The sequence below is a fragment of the Chlamydotis macqueenii genome, chromosome 19 (genome assembly GCF_036417535.1).
Source record: "Chlamydotis macqueenii isolate bChlMac1 chromosome 19, bChlMac1.mat, whole genome shotgun sequence".
In the NCBI taxonomy this organism is placed as follows: Eukaryota; Metazoa; Chordata; class Aves; order Otidiformes; family Otididae; genus Chlamydotis; species Chlamydotis macqueenii.
In genome coordinates this window covers 5,305,237-5,333,130 of record NC_141574.1, presented here as the reverse complement: position 1 = coordinate 5,333,130, position 27,894 = coordinate 5,305,237, and the positions used below count along the sequence as shown (strand labels likewise).

The 27,894-nt window shown below is 41.1% G+C and overlaps 1 protein-coding gene across 2 annotated transcripts in view; it reads left to right on the top strand.

Moving 5' to 3' along the window:
- EFCAB5 (EF-hand calcium binding domain 5) overlaps positions 1-27,677 on the top strand; it is a 40,839-nt gene extending 13,162 nt beyond the window's left edge. For both annotated transcript variants that reach the window (XM_086762916.1, XM_086762917.1), the window contains 18 exons: positions 101-164; positions 1,898-1,965; positions 5,615-5,770; positions 10,514-10,613; positions 11,331-12,215; positions 13,367-13,435; positions 13,578-13,661; positions 14,100-14,314; positions 15,541-15,697; positions 18,931-19,220; positions 20,099-20,271; positions 20,972-21,200; positions 21,934-22,086; positions 23,304-23,407; positions 24,106-24,359; positions 24,924-25,153; positions 25,357-25,453; positions 26,939-27,677. In XM_086762916.1, coding sequence (XP_086619042.1) covers positions 101-164; positions 1,898-1,965; positions 5,615-5,770; positions 10,514-10,613; positions 11,331-12,215; positions 13,367-13,435; positions 13,578-13,661; positions 14,100-14,314; positions 15,541-15,697; positions 18,931-19,220; positions 20,099-20,271; positions 20,972-21,200; positions 21,934-22,086; positions 23,304-23,407; positions 24,106-24,359; positions 24,924-25,153; positions 25,357-25,453; positions 26,939-27,147 — 3,537 coding nt within the window. In that variant the 3' untranslated portion in view covers positions 27,148-27,677. The remainder of the gene's footprint in view (positions 1-100; positions 165-1,897; positions 1,966-5,614; positions 5,771-10,513; positions 10,614-11,330; positions 12,216-13,366; positions 13,436-13,577; positions 13,662-14,099; positions 14,315-15,540; positions 15,698-18,930; positions 19,221-20,098; positions 20,272-20,971; positions 21,201-21,933; positions 22,087-23,303; positions 23,408-24,105; positions 24,360-24,923; positions 25,154-25,356; positions 25,454-26,938) is intronic.
- The last annotated feature ends 217 nt before the right edge of the window (positions 27,678-27,894 follow it).

The following is a 27,894-nucleotide window of genomic DNA, read 5'->3' as shown; positions in this document are numbered from 1 at the left end:
TTGCTGGCCCATGCGACTGATTATCCTAGGTGATTTATTTTAATAATTGCCTACTGTTGTCTGCATGAAACAGGCCTTTGGCTATTACTTTGATTTGTAGGTCCAGAGTGCCTTGAGGGCTTTTTCAGATGTCATTGCTTCTGCTCCCATAGATGTGAGAAAAGGTAAGTTTTTTATGTGTCTCCTTTAGTTTTAGTTCTGTGACCTGAATTCTGATGCAAATGGTGAGCAAACAGCAAATGGGTTTGAAAATAGAGAGAGGATCTCTAAGGGCAGTTCACCAGCTAGGGTATGAACCCCAGTTCAGACAGACTGGAAAGAGACTGAACCGCCACGTGGTTCGTTAATATGATCTTGAAAAGTATGGAATAAGTTTAAAAAATCTTCTAGAGACATGTGACATGTCACAGTTTTTAAGAATCCCTGTAAGAACCTTCATTTACTCTGTCCCATGGTTCTCCTTGTCTAATGGGAGGTCTTGGAAATCCCACGCCAGCTTGGCATACTGGGAGGTATGGAAGAAAGGTAGGGTCTAGAAAATTAAAGTCTGACAGTGTTTTTACCTTTTATGGTGTCAGGGAAAATGCTGAAGCTTACTTAACGCTTCACTAAATCCCACATCTTGCCTAGCCGTTCCCTTCGCCAGGCCCAGGCATACACAGCACAAGGACCTCTGTATCAGAGCACTCAGCACAGAAAGATTTCCATAATTCCTGTCCACTTTACATAGCTTACACTTGACCTCCCTGAATAATGATAATTTAATAGATAGAGCCAGGAACATGGAAGTGGCAACATACAGCCTGCTGCCAGCCCTTTACATCGATAGCCTGCAATGATCATCAATAATAACAAATCTGCCTTTGCGGGAAGATGGGATGATAAGCAGGGAACCTCCGGAGTGCATTTCTGCTTGCTGCTGGCATCACCTCTGTCGAGAGCTTGCCCTTGCTCAGCCCTTTCTGTATTACAGAACTGTTCCTCTGAGTAATCGTCCTATATTGGTAGGACGTTGTACGAATGGCAAACACAGCCCTGGTGCTCCTACTGTGCTGGCTGTGCTTCTCCAGTGCGAATAGATACTGGGACGTGAGATTGAGAAGGAAGTTTCTGTCCAGATGTTTGCTCTCCACATGCTGGAGGTGCTTTACGTCATATAGCACATCTCCATTTCTTAATGTATTTTGTTTAATAGCATCCAATACAGATTAATGAACATTAAGCTTTGTTTTATCGTTTAATAAAGATAATGTACAGTTTTGGAATGTCTTAACCAACACGAGATAAATGCATTGTATGGTGCATTGCATATTGTAAATGCAATAATGGAATTTTCTCTTAATTCCTGATGTATTCTAGACGAAAGAACAGAAAGATAATCCCAACAGAAATAGTGTGCCTGTGATCAAAGACCTCATTCAGAAATCTGTGTAGATGTTTGACATACCTTCTCAGTTCCATTGTAGCAGCCCCGAAGCTGACCAAAATATAGTTTTGAACATTACAATCAATAAAAATATTCCCACAGAGCTTCTTGGGAAAATTACTGACTTTCAGATTCCAGTCTTGCAAAGCAGAATTCATGTCCTCAGAATTTTAAGGTTGTTTTATCTGTTTATTAATTAAAAAATAATAATTTTCTCAGATAATTAGTTGTAAGTTCCATTAAAATCATTGCAATTTGCAGCAACATATGTCAAGAACAAATACGACCATACAGTTCTGAATAGGTAAGTGCGAATTCTCAGCAGAAGAAACAGGATAGCCTCCAATAAATGTAATCCAACATGAGAAAAACGTTAATGTAACATACAGTGTGGAAAAAAAATGTGTGCAATATGGGAAACTACAACTGTTTGCTTTCTAAACCAATATCCCTTCATTTTTTTACTAGCAGTCTCTGACAAGAAGCTGGAAATCGTAGACACACTGGAAAAAAAAGTAACCATTGATGAATTCATAGAGGTGAGAAATGAAATAAGAGCATCTGATTCAGAAGATGATGTTTATCGCAAAGTGGTAGCATTTCCCTGGGGACAGCTAAGATGAGTAAGTGAAGGGCTTCACTTCTCCAGCATCCCAGGTAACTGGTTGTATCAGGACATTTCACGTTCCATCTCCATACCCCTCCTCTGCTGTTACAACACTTCCATTCTGGCCAGCAAGGGACAAGTATTTTGCTTTCCTCAGAGCTGCAGCCTACGCTGCTCTCTGAGAAGCTGCTCTAGAAGCAGTGGGGTTTAGGACATCCCTCTCAGTCCCTTTCCAGAATGCCAAAGCCCTCTGTCACCAAGACATTGCAAGGAGAGAAATCTGGAATCACTTACGAATTCTGATTTTGCATTGGCTGTTCAAGGGAGGGTCGGTGTCCCAGTATAACCATTAGCATGAGGTAATAATACTGTCCCCAAAGTATTGTTATTTCTGATGAAATTCCATGAACTGTAGAAAAACCTAACAAGTGATTAACTGGGATAAGAAGCTCTATCATTTTTGCCCTGAACTATTACTGGCCTGAACCATAACCAAACTGCAACAAATATCATAAATGCTTGTGAAGCATAACTAGGCTGAAAAATACACAGTTTTAAAATCGAAAGCTGTCATTGAGAAACATCAGAAGTGTGGTTTTAGCTCACCAAAATCACAAAATATAGTTGGAAGTTTCACCCCATTACTCTGCTCTTCATCAATTTGAAAACAACCAAATCAGTTCAAACTAAATTTACTGAAAAACTCTCTAGGCCAAGACTTTGCCAGCCATTTCTACCTAAGACAAAGCTAAATTTTATGGCTGGGTAATTAAACCTGTGAAAAGGGATGTTTAGAATAGAAATAATGACAGATCCTCAATTGCAGCAGTGCTAGTGGGTGCTGTTACGATAATTAAAAACAGAGCATAAAGCAGCTGTGCAGAGCCTAATTTCAAGCAACCATGTGTGATTTTTGTGCCTTCTTCACTCTCAGGAGACTCACATGTCTGGTATTTTGCACAGAGATGCATTTTTATGATAACTTGTAGGCTTTTTTAAGCATGAAATGAGGTATTTTTAAATTTAACCTCAGAATAACTGCGTTTAATTAAGAAAACTATTGTGGATAATGGCAGCCCAGAGAATTGCTTTTGTCACTGAAATGAAGCAACAATCCATAACCCCTACGGTATATGTGTAAGCACTGAATGAATTTATGCTTCATTAGCATTAGAAAAATGTTTTAAAATATATTTTATGTGCTCTTTGTTTTAGTGTAGTTAAAAATATGACAACAGAGATCAGGAGTACACAAGATACGGGCTATCAAGCTGTCTGATTTACCAGCCAGTGCAGTGTTGTTCTCAGAATAGATTCTCTGATGCTTTTTCCACTCTGGTTTTAATTGAATCAAATGATGGGGCTTTCATCACTTCCCTTGGGAACTGCTCCATAATCACAGGCCTCGGTCTCAGGAAGGGTTGTTTCTAATCCTCAGCTACAATTTACCTTTGTTCATCAGTTTGCATCATCCACCAAAACCAGGGAGATGATCTTTCTCCACACTGGTCCAGGCTCTTTCACATGTGGAAAACATTGCTTTTTAATGGACCTTAAAATTAAATGGTGCTTTTTCCTCCCCCTCCCTTGAATTCAGTGCAGCTCTGGGTTACCTAAAGGCTGTTAGAAACTCAAGAGACCTCACACATTGTTGTTGCTGAGTTTCAGGGGGTTTTTCAGACATGCAAAACAGTGGCTGTTGAATTTTTACATCCTTCATGACAAGCTCATGGGGTTGTTTATATTAAAAGTATTTAAATCCCAGAGACCAGTCCTTAATAGTTTATTTCACAAGCTTTTTCACAGTTCTTTTTCTGCACTCTAACATGCAGAACCCCCAGCAGCCTGACACAAAGCTATTGACACCAAGGGAAATGCTCACATTGCCTTTGTAGGGTCAGAATCAGGCTTTAAAGGTGAGATTATTTGTCATGATTGCATGTGGCTTCCTCGATTTCTATTGAGATCAGCAGGAACAAAACGCAAAGATCCGTTGGTATTGATGATAACGTGTTCACAGACTACAGCGAAGTCTTACACGGGATAGCAAGAAGGAAGTGTGCCAGCTTCCTTCGGATGGGTGTCAAAATCTCTTGGTTAATAATAAATAAGTGTGTGCTTATTATGTGTGCAGTACTTGACACAGTAGAGTGCTTTACACACATCAGCTAAGAAAAGCTTATGCCTCTACAGTAGTTCCTCCTGCCCACATAGCCGAACATACGCTTCTGAAAAATTTTCTGCGGAGCTGTTAGACAGCAGTATTAATACACCAGCCTGTGGATGTGTCATCAAGATGACACGCAAAATAACAAGCTGCTTGTCCAGCCTGCCTCCTCCCAACTGCTGTCGTCTCTAAGGTTCATCTGTCACCGGGCGCCAGGCCGTAATAGCTCTGGAAAGCTAGTAGATACTTGCAGCCCCAGATCTGCCACCCTCTCTCCAACCCACCTACATCCTCTCTTTTTATGCTGAAATGCAGGAAAAACATACATTGCGTTAGGAGTTCTTCTTTGCCACCAGCCACCCCCCGGGTCATTGGCTGCTGCTTTTCTGCTCTTCCTCTCTTCTCCACTTGTCCCATGTACTTGGAAATTATGCAATATAGGCATGAATAATAATAACATCTATTAATATTTCAGTTCATTAATGCCTGTGCTGCATTTCAACAAGTCCCAGATGTTCCAGCATTAATGTCAGGTACCCATACTCTAAAAATGGGATAATGAGAAACATTCTGTGTTTTGCAAATTCCTCCTTTTAACTGCATGGGCTCCCTGTTATGGTGGCTGCCTCCAGAAACCTGCTGTAATAATTCAGCACAGGCTTTGGGATTGTGGTTTGTTCCAATGACCATTATTATTTATGTCATGCACACCACATTTTTAGAACCATATTGCTTTTGCTCATAAAAACCACATGCCTATAAATCCAAAGTGTTAAAGTGTCTCCAAGGCTAGAACTTAAAATAAATCTCGACCCAGTAGTAGTCCCAGTGTCAGAGGACTTGGGTGACAGCAGGCACATTTTCAAAAGGTTCTTTCCTTTTTTTTTTTTTTATTGTATCCAGACTGGTTCTCTAAACACGGAAACTGTGGGCAGTGGTCATTTTGTGGTATTAGTGAGTTGAGTGACTGTCAGTTCTCCAAAAACTGATGGCTCCAAATGCCTCCTTGGGAATAAAGTCCGGAATACTAAATGCTGCAGAAAACCATGGAGTACTTATATCCTCCCTGAGATAACTGAGCTTAAGCAATGACATTTCATAGGAGGGACTCTGGTCCAGCATCTCTGAACCACTGAACAGGATAAGTGACCTCTGGGCCAGGAAAGGAGCTGCTCAATACGCATCTGTGCAGTGCCTGGCACAGCAGTGTCCTGAGCTTGCTTGGAGAATATTGCTGCTTCCAAAGAACAAAGTAGACAGTGCAGCATCCGTGCACCAAGTTTGCATTACGTTAGCAGATTAAACTACAAATTCACACACATTTCTTTGCATGCAATAGATTTTTAAGCATTCAGATAAAGGTGAAAACACTCAAAGCAAGCTAGCCATTTACACTGCTGCTTTGTCTCCACAGTACATCCATTCCTACACTGAACACTTTTCAAAAGAAATGTTCCAAGAAATCCTGAAGCATCTCTGTCAGTGTGCTGATGACTTCCAAGAAGCAGCAAGACGTGATACGTGGAGGCAAATGTTTACTGATCTCTTCCTAGATTGTGATTATGGAAAGGTAGGCAAAGCAGCTCTCAACTTGATTTCAATATGGTGATGCTTCCCGTTTGGTATTTTTCTGGGTCAGGGTCACTGCCTTCTTTTTATTCTTCATGACTCCGGATACTCTCTTTCTGCTTACTCAGCATTATTTTAGGGGGCAATAGCTGCTGCATTGTCTTCAAATTCATAGTTCTTAGACACAGAAATAGCCAATAGCCTATAAGCTGAGGGCTAATTAGAAACTGACTGACCTGATGTGATGACTCGAGGCTGAAGTTTGGTGATTCCAGAGAAGAAATTAACCATGAACTTTACTACTTCTGGTCAGTATCTGTTCCCACAGCACATTCAGAATGTTTGGGTGCCAATTTGTCTATTCAGCTGCGCTTCAGAAAAGACAACCTGATACAGATTGACCTTAACAAATGTGCACATTACTACAATAATAACATACATTGTGCTAATTATGGTGCATTAATTTACACAGCTTTAGGGCTTCTATCAATAAATCTCATAATAGTTTAAATTTAAAATGCAAAATAATCTATCTTTACAGCCTCTCTGAGAATAGTACTGTGAACCTCACCCGCAGTTTATGGGCAGGAAATTAAAATACGAGTCAGTTACAGAGCTGGAACTGGAACTCAAAAGCCATAATTTGGTTTTCAGCAGCTCTAAACTCTATCGGCCTCTGAATACACCTTCATCCCTATTGGAAAAAAAAAAAAAGGTACAATTGTTAGAAAATCAGTAAATAGTAAAAGTTGAAGAATCAATGGCATAAGCCATTGCTAAAAACTTGGGCTTCATCCAAAAAGTGTGGTACTTAGTCTGAGTAGCCTCAGTTAGCCAGTTGCTGACTACTACACAGCAAATGCTTGCCATAAGCGTACAGTTTTCTCCCCTACATAAATTATATATTCCATCCAGCACTCCTCTAGTGATGTTTGCAGCATGCCTACCCAGAATGAACTGTGCTCTACAATGTCATGCTAATAATGTCATTACCTCTAAGAGAATGGAATTACACAGCACTTTTCAACACCAATGGTGTGTGTTGGAGAATAGCAGGCAAGCTGCTGTTTCAGGGATGAGGAAAGAAATGTGTCGACTTCTCAGTTAGAAGAAATTTCATTTTCCTATTGCTCTGTCAAGAAGAGCTATGATGGATCCTTCTGGGCAGAGTAGTATTAAAGCTGAGTCCTATCTTTGCCATACATTTTGAAAGGATCCCTTCTTTCCCTTTTATGTTTTAATGTGACTTTCTTCCTATTATTTCTGTGGCAGTAATCACCATCTCCATGCTACTAATCCCAGTGGAATCTCAGAGGCAAAGAGCCAAAAATGCTAGCACAACATAACAAGAGTGCGCAGCTGTCAGCACAGACGCCATCGCTGCCCAGAAAAAAAAAATGATCAGAGCACAAACGTGGTTGCTGTTTCCGAGGTAGCCTTGCTCTGCAAACTGAGTTCACGAAACTGTAGCGTGGACCATGCAGTTCTTTTAAACCTGACCTAATAAGTCTAATAAGTCCTGCTGTAATGTACCCACAGGGAAGAGAAAAGATGCAAACTAACCCAAGGACTTCTACCACTTGAATGTGACCCATCACCTGTAGTACTCATTCTGCAAAGCGCAGCAAAGCAGTTGTTTCAGTTCTTAATTTACATTTGTTTGGTAGCAGGCAGTTATTCCAGTCTGCATGGTGAGTGTGGCTGGCTGCCTCAGTGAGCTGCAATTAGGGCCAGGGAGCTGAGAAAGCAGTGTTTGAATTACAGTCAAATTAGAAGGTACCCTCATGATCATTATTGTAATTCCAAATGCATGCATCCAGAAGGATGGCAGCTCAGTAAGAGCAGCCTGGACTATACAGTGAAGCAGAAACTTCCCAAGACAATACCAGAACACAGCTGAATCACTGCTTGAATGCCCCAAAAGGCAATAGCTGTGTGGATTTTAAGCTTATTGTCTCTCTGTGCTCATGTGTATCAAGTATAGTTTCTTTTATACATTATAACAGAATCTGCACCAATTTTCAGGGATATTTTAAGCCTGAGATCTTTACATGTAACTGAATTTAGTCAGAGATTCATTTTCAAAGTAACTAAGTGTGAGACACTTCTGATTACCTTTCTTGCAGCACAGCAACAACAAAGTCTGCTTTCTCATGACCTTTTCTGTCTGTTCTTCCCATCTTGCTCGCTAAGAAGCACACTGTGGTGTTCAAGATACGCACATCACATTTCCAGAAAAACAATCAAGCGGTTAAACGCTGACCTATCACTGATTAAATGGCAAGTCTGGTTCAGTCTGTGTTGCTAAAGGAATTACTCATAGATCCCAGAACATTGCTGAAAACAACTGAGAATCATCACCTGCCAATATCTAGGTGACAAGAAAATTGGGTCAACATGTTTCAACTCTCCAGCCACTAAAGTTGGCACCAGTTAAAAGTGGAGACAAGTTTTGGGCGGTTGTACAAACACAGATGGCCGGCTGTTATTTATAGCGGATGCTGTACCTGTCCTGCCAGCAAGACTCGGTATGAAGGGCTGATGGGCAAGAATCTTTCATCAGCCTCCCCAGTCACACACAAAGCACAAAGAAATGCAACCTTTTCTAGTAAATTTAGGAACCCAGGAAGATAGCGTAACTGGGTATAGGGCCTTGGAACTGGTTTTACTGTTGTAATGCTCCTCTCATAGTTCTATAGACAGCTCTACTGTCACACGTTCCTCCCAAGGTAAGGAAAAGTGAAATAACAGAGACCTCTGTCAGAAGAGCAAATCTGTATAAATTGTAAATGTTAAAACAAGGTGGAAAAATATACCCTTAATTTATGTTCAGTAATTTCTTAAAAGGATTTACTATTTTTAACAATATATAAAAATAAAATTATTTAATCTAAATAACAAAAAAACTCTTCTAGAATGTGTTATCTAAACCCTCCAAGCATATTATTTTAACATGGAAAAAAAGTATCTAAATCCCAAACCAATATTTTTATTTAATTTTAAACAATATTTCAGTCATTAATTTACCTTTTTAATAAAACAAAGCTTTGCATTAGTGCTGCCAACTTCACGGCAACCAGTAGATGATTGTGACAAGGAACAGCTGAGGAAATTTAAAGGGAAAATTAAGTGTGTGTAATGGAAATACTGAATGGAGAATCCAAATATTACGCAGTGGTGTGGTAACAGCTTCAGAAACATGTCCTGTGTTTGTATCTCTACTAAATGGATGCAGAATCCGATCTGATATTTTCAACTGAAAAACGAACGGCATAAATAAATGTTTGCATGTGAGTGTGCAAGATATTTGTACATTAATGTCAAGAAGATGAAGATACTGGGAATGAAGGCCTATATTTTGTAAGTTTAGGGACAGAACTATGTGATATTTGTTGTTCCAAACCCACACATGGCTGTAATTCAGCTGTAATTTCCAGCATGTTTTTACCAGCAGGAATTAAGTTACAGAAGTCTGAAAGACTAAAACCAGACGGAACAATAGGTTACATTGCAGTTCTGATCCTTCCCTCAGAATTTGCAAAAAGCTTTCAATTCCCTGTACAGGAAAGGTGCTGCAGTAGCAGGAAATGGGACGTATTCTCTTAGTTTTCAGTATTAGCCTCCTTGGGAGGCACTTCACCAGTAAGTGAGGAGTACTCTCAGTTGTTTTCAAATCCTCTGTTCCTCATATCAATGTCATTAATTAAGGTTTTAGTTTATAAACAATGCAGTCATCTTGAGCTCATTTCCAGAAAAGAGCAGCAAACTTCTTCCTTTATTTCTTCAGCCTAAGGGCAGGAAAAGTTCATAAGGAATTAAAAACTCAGTGAATTTTACATTTTGCAGTCTTTACTCTAAGAGCAAAATGTGAAAGGGGAATCAATAATTCAGTTGGAGAGCTACTGCTACAAATAATGAACTTAAGTAAATCTGTTCTCTAATTAACTACTGTATTTCACTAATGGGAGGGAGATTACAAAGGTGGCAGGACTTAAATAATGACAACAGGAATTCATAATCAAATGGAAAACTTGTAATCACTTAAATTTGCTTTGCTTTTTATACTCACAATTTCCTGATTGGAAATTACCCATTTAATTGTCTTTTCCTGGTTTTATTGTCTGTATACACTCACCCCGAGCAACAAGGACTTAATAAACTGTGCATGTTCCTCTGCACTGGAATACGGATACCTGTGGTCAAATGCGTATGAATTTTTAAAGGAAATTATGGAGGTTGTCGTAATAGGTCAGAATTTTGGACTAATTATTTTCCCAGGCAGTTGCCAATACATAATACTTCAAAGGAAATGATGGGGCACAAAATCAAACCACAAGGTGCCTTTGCTAACATAATACAGCACAGCCCACAATATGTGAAAATCCTTCTGCAGGACTGTCAGGCAATCAATAGCTGTCCTCAAAGCGTGAAATGCTGAAGCTTTGATCTTTACATGAAGAACTACTTTGGCAGAAGCGGTTACAATCATCCAACTGTAATTTCTCAAGAATATGCAAGAGGGTGTGCCTGCAAAGTGATATGTATGAAGAGTTCCAGCTAAGCCCAGAGAAGAAATTTTTGCCCCTATGAAAAAAATTCACTTCTTTGATACTTGTACTGCTGTTCTGGTAATGGATCATTTTCAGTCACAGGTAATTCGTAGCTAATGGTGCCTTTGTAGTGCTGCAAATGTTGATGTATGTCCCAATTGGAAAAACCCAATAATTGTAATCTTTTTGTCTAGGTTGGTCTCTTAGATAGACAAAAAATCGTGGCCCTACTGGCAGACTTCTATGACAGAAGCCCGGTGATTGCTAAGAGTGGATTCTGTAACCCAAGACGGTGTAAGTACACGGGATGTTTCAGTTGTGATGAAATCATCAGCAGCTCACATGAGGCTGTGTAGTTAATATGTATTTTAGTAGAGTTACCAGAAACGGACAGAGCCTAAAAAAGGACCCAAATGAATGCTGTGACCTATACACCATAATTTGCAAACATGTTTTGCAAACTGTGATGCAATGTTCAGCAATACTTCTGCATCCAAAACTTTTCCTTCCTACAAGATTCTGAAGTACTTTTTGGAAGTAGGATTAAAGAAAGACTACTTTTCCTGAAACAATTGTTCTTTCTTACTGGGCAATATTAGAAGTTAATTTCATGTTTACACTAAAATTTCTCCAGAAACATGGAAGGATAAAGAAAAAACTCAGAGAATTATCTACATGAAAGTAAAATGGTTTTTAAGACATTGGACATTAATTAATTGCTAAGATCAAATGCAAGGCAAATAGCTTTCCTTCTTAGTATGGAGAATTATGAAACATTTATTTTGAAAGAAATATGGTGTAATACCCAATAACAAGTGCTGTTCTCTCCAGGCAAAGACATTATTCTGAATTTTTGTGTTTCTGAGATGCATGGTTGCAGAAGGTAGTTCTGATAGTTTGTATTTGCTTAGGGAATAACTTTTTTTCTTACTCTTTAAATTTTCTTATGCAATACTGGAGAACATAAAACCAATGCAAACTATCAACTTTTCAATATATCTTCTATTTTAGGGCCGATAATTGAGCTGCAAGAGATTGAACTTGTGGATTTATGGGGAGGCTTTGATGACCAGGAAGTTTGTGAGGAGCTCAGTGAAAAGTTAGTCTTGCGTCAAACAGGAATTTCTGAGGGAGAGATTTTAGCATATGATCCTGAAGATGATAATAGACAAGGCACATCTCGAATAAGACCTAGTGTCAGCGAAGGTTTTTCTGAACAAATGGGCATAAGTGAAGCTGAGACTGGAGGAATTTCTAAGGAAGAAAACCAAGCAGCAGAATCAAGTGATGCTGAAGTGAGCAAGGAAGATGAGGATGCTGTGTCAGCAGTGCAAAGCACTGATTTTGAAGCCAGTGATTTGGATGGAGATACAATACATAGTGAGAAATCCAGTTTCCATGAAGACATCGAAACTGAGGTGCAAACTGAGTCTGCAAGGGCAGACAGACAGGAGGAAGCTTCCCCAGGATCAGCCTCTACTGGGTACAGTCTCAGTAGAGGTGGAGAACCAGGATCTGAAGAACAGGTGGAGGAAGAGGAATTTAGTCTGGATAGAAAGCCTGATACAGAAAAAAATAGAGAAGATTATCATATATTGGACAGAGAACCTGGCTCAGAAGGGCAAATTAGTCAGGAGAAGGACAATCGGATTGCAGAGGCAACCAACACAATTTCAGGACCAACACCTGAAGCTACAACCATGACTTTAGAAGACAGAGCTGTGGCTGACATGGACATCATTGATTCCAAACAGGATGCTCCAGTTGCAGAGGTTGTGAAAGAAACTCCTGCACAAAAAGAGAGTTATTCTAGGCAGCATGGCAGCCAGCTTGACCAAGAGACAAGCTTAGAGTCAAGACTGCAGGATGAGGACCTTCTGCAAGAGCAGGGTAAAGGTAAAGCATTCTCCTTTATTCTGGCAGACATTAATCTTTCTCAACATATACATTTGCACTGGTTTAGCTATAGGTGTGTTTTTAATCAATTTCAAAATTATTGAAAGCATATGAGTGAATTCTGAATACACAAAATGATAAGCCATGCGAAAGCATGATGTTTTCTGCCGAGGTTTCAGAGCGTGTTCCTCTCACAGGATGGCAGGTGAGTCACTTTGCCGGTGATCTTTATTCACGGCACTGAGGGACTTTCTGAAGCAGCAGCATTTTTGTAATAATGAGAAACTTCATGTTCTGTTTCACTCTGTAATAGTAATAGCAAGACAGGACCTTGAGCACATTAAATATAGAAATGACTTTTAATAATTTTTAGGCTATGATCGCCCGTAGGGAGATAAATTATGGGGTCATATATCAGGAACCTTTTCTTTTAATCTCTCACTGTGTTTCCAAAGGAATATCATACTTACTGCATACAAAGGCCCACATTGTAGGAAGGCTGTGGTCAGGCACTGTATGTTTCATAAGAGGAACTTTCTTAAACATGCTAGAAGGACCAACTTTCTTGCTAGTGCTCTGTGAATATACTCTTGTGTCTCACAGTTTAAATCACTGCAAGAACTGCATCTACATTGCCAGAGCAGTCTAGTGACAGGCTTATTACATAAAGAGCTGTAAAGCTGATGGTACAGCCCAGTGGTACCTACAGCTGTCTGTGATTAACTTCCAGTACTCCGCACTGCCATTCAGCCAGTCCCTGGATGCACAGATCTCACATTGCTTGGGGCACGCAGTACTTCCATCTTCAGAGCGGATTCCCACCCTATTCTTGCAGAAACAATGATGTGATGGTATGATGCTCTTTGAGAGAAAGGTGGATGGAAACAAGAAGTCTGAATATAATTTTGAACCTATCTTGGAAAAAAAGTTATCTTATTGTTCTTGCTAAAATGGATATTTGTAGCTGGGCTTAAGAAATGTAACATTCACCAGGTGAATTTCAGGAAGCAGTATCTGCAGACAGTAAAAATAAATAGCTACTGATAACAAGGGTGACTCCAGAAACACAGAGGTAGATTTTACATATTAATCAGGAGGATGCTCAGACTAGTAAGCTCTGGCTCACAGAAGATTTATTTTTAAAATTGCAGGTACAGCACCCTCAGACAGACAGGATTCTCCAGCTGAAGCTAGCCAGGAGTTTGAAGTGCCATGGTCAGGTGACTGCTCATGTCAGCTATTTTCATCTGCTTTAGAAACTCTAGTTTGGATATATGTATTTAAAGGCTTCTATAAAAGCTGTATCTTGTGTCTTTTTTTGAAAGCTTATATCATTACAAAGTATATTTTATCTTTCATCAGGTGACCTTCCAACTTCTGACCTAAGTTGCAGAAATGGAGCGAGAATTCCAGAGGACTGGAAGTGTGAGAACACTAGATTTCCAGGTATTTGGTCACTAAGTTGTGTGTTCACTCGGGCACATAGCAGCTGGTAGTGTCTGCAGACATGCCAGTACTGTGAGCTGAAAGTCTGGGCAAGAATATCAACACTAATTCCTGAAGGTGACTGCAAGAGAAGAGCAGCGTACTCTTTGTCTCGGACAATCACTTGCTGTCTAACAGTAATTTCAGCTCACCTGTATTCAGTTGTTTGATCAGGTTGTATGATAGCATCCATGCCAGACTGCAGCATAAATCTGAAGAGTGACTATTAGAAAAGTATAAGCAGAGAAGGCCTTTAGTCAGCATGGAGTCAGTCCATATTCAGCCGTAACTTCACTGGATAGCAAGTGCAGTATTCAGGACTGCTTTGATATCTGCCACGTGGCTGATTTTAGGGCAGCATTTGGTTTCCTGTGACACACTGTGTTTTCTGCCTTTCAGACTTACATCCCATCATGGCAGAGATTCAGAACCGTTGGGCTTCTCGTACTAGGAGTGCCTTTGATGAAAGCTGCCTCAATCTGCCACAGTTTGTACAGCTCATGGAGACATTTGTTGGTGAAGACATTTCTCTGCCTACTGTGAAGAGGCTTATTGCATTTATCAAAGAAGAATACAAACAGACAGAAGAGGAAAAAATGGAACAACTAGAAAAAGTAAATATTGATAAGTTTTGCTGATCCCATGTCCAAACAAAAAAACAAGAAAATGCCTACAGATACTGACAGTCAACTTTTAATCTCAAGCTGGCAGAGCTATTCACTTGCAGCCTTGCATTCCCTGTTTCTTCAATAAATCTTTTACCTCTTTGTTTTCATATGGATCCTCCCTCCCTAGCCCTTAGCTCTAGAAGTGATGACAGGCTCATCCTGTAAGAGGTTGTCTGTCAGTTCCACAGCTGGACTCGGTGATACAGCAGGTTGATATTTAATTGTGAAAGAGCTCAAAACATTCCATTCTGCTTATTCACATTGATAATAGCCAAGAGCCTGATCTCTGACCTACTGCACTGGCATGTACATGTGAGGTTGTGGATGTTTTGGGGAGGATTTTAAAACAAGGGTCGTTTGGTTTTGCTCTGTGCAGGGCTGTATGTGAATGGGCACATGCTTCTTTGCCTTTAAGTTACAAGGTGCTCTTACCATGTGTTGAAAAAATATATTCCCCTTCAGCAATATCCTCATGGATAGCATCAGGGTGCCCCGTACCACTTCAGAATACAGATATGTTTTGTGGTGGGTCTGTCCATAGTAGCCTCTTTAGCTGCATTTTCCTCAGACCTCTGTCTAGTTTCCCTCTGTGCTGCTGACCTAATTTGGATGAGATATTGGATCTGACGGCTCTGCTGTCCTCATGCTGAACACAACACACACTGCCAGTATTTTGGCCTTTGAAAGAAGTCCACTCCAGCCATTTATCACTGTATGCTGTGAAAGACTGGGTTTAAAGGACAAATTTTACATTATTTGCTTGGAGCCCACGCACTTCAGGGCAGCACCAGCAAAATAACAATGTGCAGAAATACAAACCGTCACGTCTTTGGGTGTTACTAACAAGGCTGTGGTTAGTTTCTGCTGGGAAGACATTTGTATTCTGGGAAACTTGCACTTACCTGAGTTACTCTCATCTTAGATCCAGCACAGACTTAATTTGTTCACTGGGAAATAACCCTCTGCAGTGCTGATTCTGCCTGGTAAAACTGAACTGTCACTTGTGTTTAATGTTTCCAGATATCTCCCAGGTTTCATGATTTATCTCCAGGTCTGAGCTGTGTATTTACAGATTTGTCCTGAGCCACGGGATATACTGCATTTTCCGTATTTGTGTAGACACTGAGCACCAGTGTTCAGGAATTATCAGACTTGCTGTTCCTCTGTTGTAGGTTCACCGCATTTCCTGCTTGGCCCAACGGAAACTGCTTCTGGAGGCACTTTTTGAAAAGTGGGACAGCAATGCATCTGGGTTTCTGAACCTGGAAGAGGTGGATGCCGTTCTAAGCACATTCAAGGAAGGGACGGAAAAAGAGGCCTTGAGGAAGGGTAAGGAAACAGCTCTGCTCTGAGAGAACAATGCCAACACAGTAGGCCTTAAACCATTCAACGACAGCGCTAATCAAGTTGTTGGCAAGCACCAGTCATTTTTTGGTTTTCCAAGCAGCCTTAAGCACGCACAGTATGATGTCTAAAATGAAAAGGAACAGTTCTCCAGACCTACTTGTTACTGCATAGCTTCATCCCCTCCTCCTGTGACAGATTCCCAGTCAGAGAGGCAGCCGAATGCTTTCATGACATTGTGATGTGTTGAAAAACTATTTCAGCTGTAACATGCAATGTATAGTTGTGATATGGCAGTGAAAAACACACATAAAGCCTGAGGACATGTTTGTACTTTTAGTCTAGCCCATCTGTGTTACCCAGCTATTTTTAAAGGTACATTTTACTGTGCTATCTGCAGAAATGTATCTCATAAGAGAGAAGAACAGCTTTCCTTATGGGTCTCAAATAGCCTTTAGTAATCCTCTCATGAATTAGATAGCAACTTTGTTCTCACTTCTTTGTTGGTTCATTTCTCTGAGTGAACTTAGCAAATTTGGTGCTTGACAGAAAAGACTTGGGTCAGAGAGAAGTGCTGCAGGTTCACCTGGACCTGTCTGGCAGCCTCATACATATTAACGCGTGGGCATCAGGTGCCCTGAAATTCTGTATTAGCAATTAAGAACATGTTTACATGTGTGCTTGGGTGGAGTGGACTGGTTTATTCATCTCCATGCTCATCTTCACATTGCTTGTTCTGCTGCACATTACTAAAACCAGCTCATTTTGGCAACCACCAAAATCTCTTTATCCTTTAGCTCACTTGAGGCAGCTCGTGTGGTGGGGAGCACACCGGTATCTCCAGGCTCCACAGCACAGAAGAAACTGGCAATTTACAGCTCTCTTGCATTCAAAGCTTGCCAGAACATACTACAGAAATATGGGAGGACATACTCCCTTCCACGAAGGGCTCATAAACTAAAGGACAAATAAATAGTAAGATAGCATAGCAAAATCAATACCACCTACAAGCAACATAAAACTATTTCTAGCATCTTCAGCCTAATCTCTCAAAGACATTGTGGAACAAGCAGGTTTGGGGGAAGGGTTCATAGACATTGCACTCCTTCTGGTTAAAAACAGAATTATTTTATTTTCTTTATAAGAGAAAAGCATAATGTTACAGATACAACAGGGAAAATAATTCATTATGCTGTGGCTCAGTAATGAATGCCATGTTCAATTTAATGTTTATTTCTTTCTTTATCTCTTTCTTCAAAGAGAGGGAAAAGTGGAGGTGAAAATCCAAACATTTTTATAGCATCAAAAAATTCTCCATCCTCTGTCAGAAAATTAGAAATTAAATTTAAAAAATGCTGAATGTTCTTTAGATGATGAGCAAGATAAGAGAGCATTAACAGTCAGCTCCACCATGGTTGGGGCCAGTTAGTACTTGCTACTTCTGCAGCTAAAATCAGTGATAAAATGCCCCTGACTTCGGTGGGGGAAGGAGGAGGCTCTCAGCCCCTATAAACATGCGTGCCTTGGGTGCGCTGGGAGGCAATCAGGGCAGTTCCTGTGCATCATTAATCACAGCCATTTCTATTACACTGTTCCTTAGAGCCCGTTGTGTATTGATCACAAAATACTCCCTGCTTACCAGCAAAGTCACATTTCTACCTATATATCACCGCTTGCTTTGTTTGCTAGCAAGAAGAGGCTTGACGTGTAGCTCCCTTTCCTTTGCTTTACTTCTTCGGGTCCAACAGGGCTTGAAATCAGGATGCAGGAAAAAAAAAAGATGAAAGTGTTCGTCATGGCAGTGCCAGGAGCACGATCAGGCAAGCGGAGCTGGGGCCGAGCAGCCGGAGAATCCCGGGTTTCCGAAGCCAGGAACCTGCCTGCGAGTTCCAGCGGCTGTGCAAGAGCACCCCCGTGAGCCCGGAGCTGCGGCGTGGCGGAACGGGCACAGGGCCCGAACGGCTCCGGTGGGCTGGCTGCTGATTTAAGTAACGTCTGAAGAGAAACCCATGGGGTAAATTTACGTTTGCATGCTCAATCTGTAAGAATTACAAGTCTGAGATGAGTCCTGGTTGTCTTCTGGGCAAACTGGAAGTTTTGTGAGTAGATACAGGAAAGCGATTCTTGGGAATCATCATCTAACCCTTGTGGCATTCCTCATTCCTCCTTCCTCCAGGCAAAAGGAAACTCTGCCAGACCTTTCCACTGCAGCTTATTTGCCGGTATTTGGGCTGGCTCAGCTGCAATCTCTGGGACATGAAAACGGGGACAGAGGCATGGCTCTGCTCCCCAGCCTTGCGGAAGATGGGAAGGAGCAGCCTCTGCACAGTCGTCTTTACTCCTTCACTCCGCTGGGAGCTAACACGCAGCACCTCATTGGTTTAGATGTTTTTCATACTAATTTATTCTTCTAAACCCTGTTTTTCTTATAAAAGCTCTCTTGCTCCTTTGGTTCCACATCTACACTTCTTGGTGCAGTACAGGTGATTCCAGAGCACCATTGTCCAACCTCTGTATGACTTCAATAGAGCTTTCGTTTTCTTTGCTCTTTGTTTATCAGATACAAACAAATGTTATTTCAATAATTCATCAAAGGCACCTAAAGAAGGGTAATTAAGAATGATAGTTACTTTGGAAGGCTTCAAAGAAAAATATAATGTCTGCACAAATGTTGTATAATGGAAAATCCAGGAATATAAGTGATCTGTGAAATCATCTGCAGACTTTGGCCTTCACATTTTTAATGGCATTGGTGAATAGTTTTTCTGTAAGGTCTCAACTACTGTTACTGTATGCAGAATGGCTTCCCGCAGCCCAGTCCCACCAGCCCCTCAAGTGCCCATAAAACTTGGTTCTGATGTGAGGATACCTCTAATTTTTGATAACTCCAAGGAGCTTTCCTGTTTTCCATTGACCTTTACTCTTGAAGTGTGTTGCAGAGGTACAAAAGGGGCACAGGAGAAATGCCTTGCACGTTTCTTTCTCAGCAGGTGAGAACGTAGGCATCTAGTGGAAAAGGTGCATCCAGTCTTGAAGCTGGAGATTACCTGCCAGGATGACAACTTGCATTTAGGAGATGGCTGGAAGAAACACAGAATGATGGACTGGAGCACCCCACCCAAAGCCAGCTTAGGGCTTGATTCATATTTTGCACAAGAAAAGCTGAACATTTTATTCAAATAGACTGTCCCTGTCTTATTTTCTGTTTCTCCTACTAGCAAAGAAACACCTTTGCTCCCGTTACCCAAAGCTCAGCAGAGTGGGGAAGCTATCCCCCCAGGCATTCCAGACTTTCCTTGAGTTATTTGCTTCCGAGCTCACTGGTGATGAGGATGAAGCTATTGATTACTTGGTGGAATTTCTGACCACACGTGTGGAACGAAGTCGCATGGAGTGCCTGCAAAGCTTAACCAGGAGGAAATGGCTGCACAATATCCAGCAAGCAGCAGAGACCAGCGGAGCAAGCATGGAACCAGTTTACAAAGCAGTGTTTAAGGCCCTCTCCCAGGTATGCATCCCAGGGAGCACAAGAATCATTTGTGTTGGGATTGTGACACCAACTTCAAACCCTGATGCATTTGAGTGGAACTCACAGGTAGCATGGGAAGCTGGCCCGAGACTGGTTTCCTTGGGCTTTTCTGCACTTAGCTGATGTTCAGGAGAGCCAGTGGTTACGCACAGAAAGAGTCACAGGTCAGCTCTGCAATACAAGTATTCTTGTCCATGCTCTGCCAATACAGAATGCATTACATGGATACTTAGGTCTCACTTTTTGAAGGGCTGCTTAGATCAAATTGGGAAATCCAGAGTTCTAATTTTGGAACTTCTGAAATGAAACACAGCAGACTCAGTTTGGGACGAAGATGGTTAATTTGTAGTGGAGATGATAGTTACATTTTTGACTTGTGGCTGCAACTTTAGATGTTTGTCCTCACCATTAAAGCCCCCATCAAAGCCAAACTTCTCTCATGGTAGCTGAAATGTTCTTACAATATTGTCTAGATTTGTAATAGCAACTCTGGCACTTGTTTGTCTGATTGTTCCGAAGGAACCTCCTATTGGAGAAGAAATCCATGGGAGTTTTGCTTAGGCACAGGTTATAATTAGGGATTATTTTTATATGAACTGCTACCCATCAGCAGCAGGAAAAAAAGAAATCCATTTGCCTTGCCAATCAAACATACCAAGTGTTTTTGCTTGTAACAGGGCGTAGCAGTCAGATGTGATCACATCATAGACACACGTCGTGCAGTTGGTGCATGACGTACAAAATCAGTGACCCAGAAGAGCATCTCAGCAAAAATGAGACAAGTGCTAAGGATGTGAAATAAGTGTAATAGCCAATGGCTAGTGTACATAATGTAATGGGAAACATTTGGTTGCTAGGATGCAGAAGCCCATGGGGATAACAAGAAGATCAGTGCATATATTGCCCTTTTGGAAGAGAACCATCTCTCACCAGAGCGGGGACAGATTCTCCTACACTATGTGGCATGTACCACAGCTGATGCTCCATATGTTCTAAACCAGATACTTTACAGAGACATGAAAGGAGTAAGGTAAGAAAAGCTGCAAATAACTCTTCCTTTTTCTCAAAAATATTTGGAATGTAGGAGTACCATGCAGTGTTTGGAGTGCACTGGAAACAGAGGCTGATATAGTAATCCGGAAAGGACATCCCCTCAGGAGCTGCTGTGGAACGAGAATGATTCATTATCATATACATGCCCTTATACTTACAACTGCTCTGTTTGGGATTTCAGTCCTTTCCCTGGGGAGATTAGCTCACAGTCTAATAAATCTCATCCTTTAGCAAAAGTCTATTATATTGGGCCTACATTTTCTTCTTTAAAAATTAATTCTGTAACACCAGTTTACATCCACAGGATATTTTTTGAGAACAATGCCTTTCCTTCCCTAGTGTTTACACTATAAACAGCTTTCATGCCTCTTCTCCTTTCCAAAAGCGAGATGTATTTGTCTGTTAGGTATTGCTCCTTCTAACCTATTAAATATAACTGGTGCTCACTTCTGTATTCCCTTTCATTACATTCATTAATTGATGTTTTAAAAATATCCTAAGGGTGAAAAGTGCCTTATTTATTACCACTGTCTTTGGGATGCAAGTGGTAAATGTGGTATTTCTGGGTGTGGTCAGAGTAAGGAGCTAACAGGGAGAGATCAAAGCTGCAGTATTTATTGCTTTGCTAAAGGTTTTCTGCTACTCTTAACAAACCTCCTCATAAGTTTATTTTTTAGCTTCGCAGCTGTTGAAGAGGGAAAGCCAATCCATGTTCCAAGAGTTCAGCTCCACGGAAATATCCATTTCTGGAACAATGACCGTCCAGTGGAGGAGAGAAAAGGTTCACTCCTGGTACTGCCGTTGCATGATGCTCGCTGGAGAGTCTTTGGCATTCTAGGAATTGACACTCTTCGGGACCAATGTGAGAAAACCATCTTTCTGACCCGTGAGATCAGTTTCTATCAGGTGGGCACCATCAGAAAGCCGTTTGTTAGACCACTCTTCAAAAAACTGTTTAGGGACCACATGAATTTTACATGTTCATTCTGAGTAAACATAAAATGTACAACTAAGAAAATAACTGTGGGCCGTCTTTTTACTGTATATGGTGTAAAAAAAGCAGAAAATCTTGTCAATATCTTGCTGATCAGCAACTTCTATGTAATTGATTAGGAGGTATCACTTAATCAATAATTTATTTAAGCTTGTCCTGACTAGTAAATTAATTGCACTTCTGTGCAAAGCCCAAATATAGTAGCTTTTTTTTTCCCTGAGGCTCTGAACCTCTGGTGTTTATTTCCATAAAGTGGCATGAAACCTTACTTTTTACATGGTGGACTAATTATAAGCAAGAGCAGTCCGGATTTCTTTGGGATGCTCTTTAGAATCGGCCTCGTTGCGGATGCATCATCTGGGCAGCAGGGAGCGCAGCACGCCAATATTATCAGTCAATTTGGCTCTCTCCACTAAAACCCAACTTTGTCTAAGTTTAGGATGTGGCTGTGACCCGCGTGTTCTGGAGCCTTAGAGCCTTATTTGATAAAAGACATTTCTCAGTCACTTTTCAGCTTTACAAGTTCTGATTAAAGTAACTTGTTACAACAATTTTGCTTCATTTTACCACATGAACGTTTCCCCAGTTTTTTCCCCAAATCATATGGGAACTGTCTGGCTCATTTGGAGGATTCTGCTTTCACAGGGAGTTTCTCATGCGTTCAGCAAAGCCTACCACCATATCTGCACACTGGAGAATGTTCTACAAATGAGTGTTACTGCTCTGGACTGGCTGTATCCCGAGGCACCCAGCATCCACACTGTTGTTACGTACCTGGTGGAGCCCGGCAAAGACGAGGTACGGAGATTACTCAGTGAAAAGGTCTGTAATAGTCAGGGGCTGACAAGGCTACTTCAGTGAGAACCTGCCATTTCTAGCTGCCTGTGATTTCCCAGTAGTTTTATAATAAAAACTGAAGCCTGCCTGAGATTCTTGTGACTGCCTGTGCAACAAAAGGACTACAAAGGTAGAGAGCGAAAGTTCCCTCTGTAAAGGAGGCCACTCTTCATTCTTTTCATCCTCCCATGTAAAACAAGTCAATAGCACTGCTACTGTAGCCCTTTCTCCATAAGAAAAGGGAATATTCTCCTACTTCAGTGCTCACAGCTGCATAGCAACCAACAGAGCAAAACCCCACACCTATCTATCCATCCATCCCTAGGTTAGCCAACACTGCAAATCCCTGCTAAAGCTTTGCTGTTTGGGACCTCCACAAAGGGAGCCTCTCTTCTGTGGAGATTCTGTGTGTGTAAAAATTATGGTATTTTATAGAAAAAAAACCAATGTCCTAGCTAAGTATTAGCTCTATATTCTGAACTAATGTCAGCAGCCAGGATGTAAATACAACTTAGCAAGTGGCTGCTCCCAATTAGTTACCTTGCAAAGGCAGCCCCCCTCCCTGCAGATAATGTTCCAGTTGTTCAGCAGGCACTCAGGCTCTGGGAAGCTTGTGACTTCACCTACAAGTGAGTTAAGAAGACAAAAAGTGTATACAATATTTAGGACTGATCCTGTGTCATCGCAAAGTCGGTATGACATCTGCTGTAGCCATAATTCAGCTGCTTCCTCTGATAAGCATGGTTTATGTTGGCAGCTTTCTGTTGTCATTCCAGGCTCTGCTCTGTTCCCTTGTTAGCTGCCTGATAGCCAGGTCATTTGCTCCCCTCTGTGCTTTTTCCATGTCAAAGCACACTGACACAAACATGACATGAGAAAGAGGACTGCTAGGGGATGGGAAAAAGAAAGGAAATCTCTTCTTGGCCTGTGGGTGTTCCTCCTGTGGAGCCTGGGGATGGATTAAATAGTCTGGCTGAGGAGGTCCAGGGCACATTCTTCATGCATCTTGAGCAATACACTCTGGGAATAAAACCAAGCATTGTTGGGAGATGTCTTTAAACCATCCCTTTGCACTTGACTGTACATAGGAGTTTAATAAACAGTTTCCTCCCTCTCCAAGCTTCCAAATGGCTGTTCCTTTCTCAGATGTGGCTAAACCTCCCTTTTCTCTCTGGCAGACATGTGACTACGCTCTGCGCAAGATGATTACTACCGATAACACAGGACAAAAAGAAATTCATAGCTCTCCTGTTCTTCTCCTCAGAAAAGAAAACCTCTTAAGGTAGGCTCCAGCGCCTGCAAGAGTGTCTGTAGCTCTCTCACTATCAAGGCTTCTGGTGCACATGCATGTGATACTGAATTATGAAGGGCTGAGGAGTATTTTCTCTCTGAGTTTAGGCCTGCAAAAACTCAACTTCCAACTTAATGCTTACTAGCTGAGCTGCCGAGCAAGCTCTACATCAGCTGTGAAAGGTTTGCAGCCTACACTGAACCCGTTTGCTTTTTAGAATAATCTGTCCTTTTTCCTGGCCATATTAGTCTCATTTCCTTCAACTATCTGTTTCATTCCTCTGCCAAGATCCTCACAGACTTGTCTTTTAAGCTTATCATTCTTGTTGTCAAAGTTGGTTGAACGGCCATTTGGTGTTCCAGCAGATGTTCTTACTTTTTATAAAACTCTACAGAACAAATGTGAACATGGTTATAAACAGGAAACTGTTTTTAAAGCAAATTTTGTTAAATTCTTATGATTTTCAGCAATTGCATTGGCTAGGCTATGCTATTTTCTCCTTTTTGTATACGGCTTGAAGCTTAAAGCTGTGCATATTTCAGTTCAAGGAAATAAACAGTGATTTAGTAATGTAATAGCTTTGTTTTAACAACAAGAGATGAATGGCATCTTACTAAAATATGCTAAATAAATTACCGAAGGAAACTAGAACGTTAAAGTCTATTTTCCTCTCTCTACTCTCATTTCAGAGATTACCTGTTTAAGTGCATAGACAGTTCAGCGGTCATTTGCACTTCTGTCTGTGGAGAATTCCACATTGCAGTACCTCTCCGTGACCTATCAGGACAAGCACTTGAGATATTTGATATCAGCATTGGACATCACCAGAAATTACCACCTCACGAACACAAAGACCTGCAGAAAATGCTAAAGATAGCCCAAGCTGCCTGCTCTGAGATACTGAAGAGATCTTCAGAGGAAACGGAACCAACCTGTGTACTGGGTATTGTGCATACAGAGCCAAGATAATTTTTTTTAAGGGGTAAAATGAGAAATTTCAGTAAAACCATATCTAAAGTATCATTCCTGTAAGTATAGAAAGACAAATATAAACCTTTGGTACATGTAAACTACTCCTGAGCAAGCCTAACTGCTTAGCAGAGTACAGTTAAACAGAATGTTTAGATTTTGACTAGTCCACAGGAATTTTGTGCCCAAGTCCCACTGAAATCAAAGATGTGAAGCGAGGTGCTTTGTTCTATCAGGGACCTCACATGCCCCAACTAAGATCAAAAGAATGTGAATGTCACAGTGAATTATTTGCATGCCTGAACATTTCGTGGTCTGAGGACCTCTGCTTGCCCCTGAGGCAAGTTTTATCTCCTTCTCAAGCACATATTCATTTTTAAAAGTTTGATAGGAGAATTGAGCTGTATACAAATCCATCACTTAGTCAAAGAGGCAAAGAGTTAATCATAAAGAGGGCAGAGCCTTTCAGTCAGTAACACAAGTCTCAAGTACCGGATGTTTCTGAGAAACTTCTTGAAAGGTTTGCTTTTGATTCCAGAGGCAGAACACAGGGCAGATTTGAGGCATGCAGGGATTCTCTTCCACCGGTTCATGCTGCAGGACCTGCGTGAGTGCATCCAGAAACTCAATGCTGAGAGCTTTGCTGAAATAAAGAGCTATGTAAAACCGCCAGCTCTGGTACATAACATAGTTAAGGCTGTGCTGTTGCTTCTCCATCCAAACTGGAAGGGCTCAGAGAAGACTGAGAACTGGAGTCAGTGTATACTGGTGAGACTTCAAAATGTTGAGGCTTTGTTTCATATTCTTCCTCCCCCAGGAAGATATAGTGGAATTTGCCAGGGATGAATTGGCAGTGAAATAATTCATTACCTACAGATTTCCTGTATGCTTGACTTAGTCATCTTTAATTCTGGAACCCTCTCTTAAGTTCTTTCACCACCACCTGACTCTTTTTGTTCTCTGCATTGCAGAAACTTGATGACAATTTGATTCAGGAGATTTATTGCTTTGATCCAACTGCTGCATCTGAGCAAGTGCAAGCAGAGCTGCTGCTGGACTGCATCACTGGTAAATACCTTAAACTAATTGTGAAATTACCAGACACGGCTCAGGAACGAAACAGTGTCAATGCCAACCTTCAGCTGAGTGCTTTTAAGGTCCTTACTTCAGAAATTAACTTTGATTTCACAATCGATTAAAGAGCAGATAAAGGGTCCTAAATATCTGCAGTCTTTTTTGGTCAATAAAAGTCAACCTGTTAAATTTAGAATCAAAATGCACTGCCTTAAGGAAAGGGGAGCAGATCAGCTTTGAAACCTACCAGAACAAGTGATCTCATTGTAAACTCCCAGATAAACATACTAAGAATGATGGTTCTTTTGGCAAGTAAATCTACCTCAGACCACGCTGCCCTGCCCGAGGGACTGACCCAGCTCCAAACAGCAACGCGACTGCGGGAGGACAGTGTGAGCGCTCCTCTTTGTAAACACCATCTGCCAGGTACTTAATATGCTCACTGACCATAGACAGGAGCTGGGTTTCAGTCTGTCCTTCTCTCTTTTAATGAATGTGAGCTTTTTTAGTGCCAGAGCTGTCAAGAGGCTATTATTATTTGTAATATCTCTGCAAGAGAAATGACTGTTGTTCTCGTTGAGATCTCTCCCTTGATGATCTAATGCCAGAGTGAGCGGCCTATTAAAAATCAAATGCGGACAAGACTTGTTAATTTAGCTGGGGATGTTTATCAACTGTACCCTGCTTACTGATGAACAGTGAACACTTCATGCGGTCATAGTTCTTTTTCATGTGTTCTCCTCATATATATTAAACTAATTCATTGGAAAGAATGAAGCAGGCCTAGAGCATCCAGTCTTCCTCCACTTAGGCATGTAACTACAAAGAATAAAGCTTTGTCAAACTGCTGGTATGCTACAAAAGGTTGGTTTTCCAGGATGGAACTTACTCAGAGAGAGTAGTGACAGATCAGTGCTGTGAATACAGGTATAAGTCAGAATTATAGGAATTCCTTTAAAAGGACCATCATTGTTTACACATGGTTTATGTTGGATAATGCCTGTATGTTCCATATACGTGTGTTGTAATATAGAACAGGGCATAAAACAACCTATGCTTTATTGACAGAGCAAATTTTAATGGTATGATTCTGTTGTCACCTTTAGTAGTATTTGGTGAAAGAGCTTTGAAGGATATTGCTCTTAAATCAAATCTGAGCTTGGAAAAAAAAAAACACTTTTCTCTTTACATTTTTAATTATCAAATGTTTAGCATTAAAATGTAGCAAAGCGCTTTGTACAACAGGGGATCTACCACAATACAAAAGAAATTCTAATAAAAAGGCAGCACTTCTGTGCTTGACCATTCACTGTCCCAAAAATGCTGTGTGCTTCTCAAAGCATCACCATTTTCCAGGGTGGAATTACTGGAGTCGGGGAAAAGCTCCACTGAAGGGATGATCTTCTCTGTTCAGTCTTGTGGCAACACTGGTCATGGTTTTGACTTGGCTTTTGGAGTTACCTCTTTTCTGTGTTTCAGGTGTACCTGGAGCGGCGGTATGGCAGCAGGGCTCGGCTCCAGCACAGTGCCTGTTCCACTGGGTACACACCTGCCTGGCGCTGGCGGAGATCACGCGCAGCCTGCGCGGTCACAACCCCCATCTGCAGCCCGTTTTGGCATCCAGTTCTAGTGCGCCTCCAATTCAGTCTCTTAATTCCTCATCTAACCTTAGTGATTCTGGTATTTGACATCTTTTATTAATTAACTGGTGGGGTCGTTTTTGCTTTTTTATGTATAGCCACTAAGTATTTTTTGTTAAGATGGTAGGAAGTCTGTTAGGAATTATTAAGAAAATAGCAATACAAACATTAAAGGAAGCAATTTTGCTAGTTTACCTACTAAATTTTAAAAGCTTGATTACAGGTTTTTTGGTTTTGTTTTTTTTTTTTTATTAATTCTGATGGGAAAAAGCGAGACAGGGATGAGTTTATGACTACCAAGCTACAATTGCTCATAAATGATACAGCAAAAATGTTTAAGATTCAGTCTCTTTAAATTACTTTTTAGAAATAATTTTAAGTAAAGTTTATTAATCGGCATTTTGTCAAGTTCTCAACGTGTTGCAGAAAAGCCCTACACTTTTAATATAGAAAAAAAATAGCTTGCTTATTGGGATAAAGCTTGAGATTACAGCCAACTGCACTGTTGGCAGCAAGATTTTATCTTTCCAATAACGCTTCTTTTGGCAGAATCACTTTTAAAAATACAATTTTGGGAAATTAAACTCCTCTTTCTTTCTTTAGTCGACAAAAAGCGACGTCTCCAGGCAGGTGATAACTGGGGGGGGGGGGAGGCCAGGGCCGCTTCTCACCCCTGCGAGGGAGCGGCGGCCACCGGCTGCCGCGGGGAGGGCGCCTCAGGGGCCTTCCCGCCTCAGGGGGCCCTTTCCCGCCTCGGGGGGCCCTTTCCCGCCTCGGGGGGCCCTCGCGCTCGGC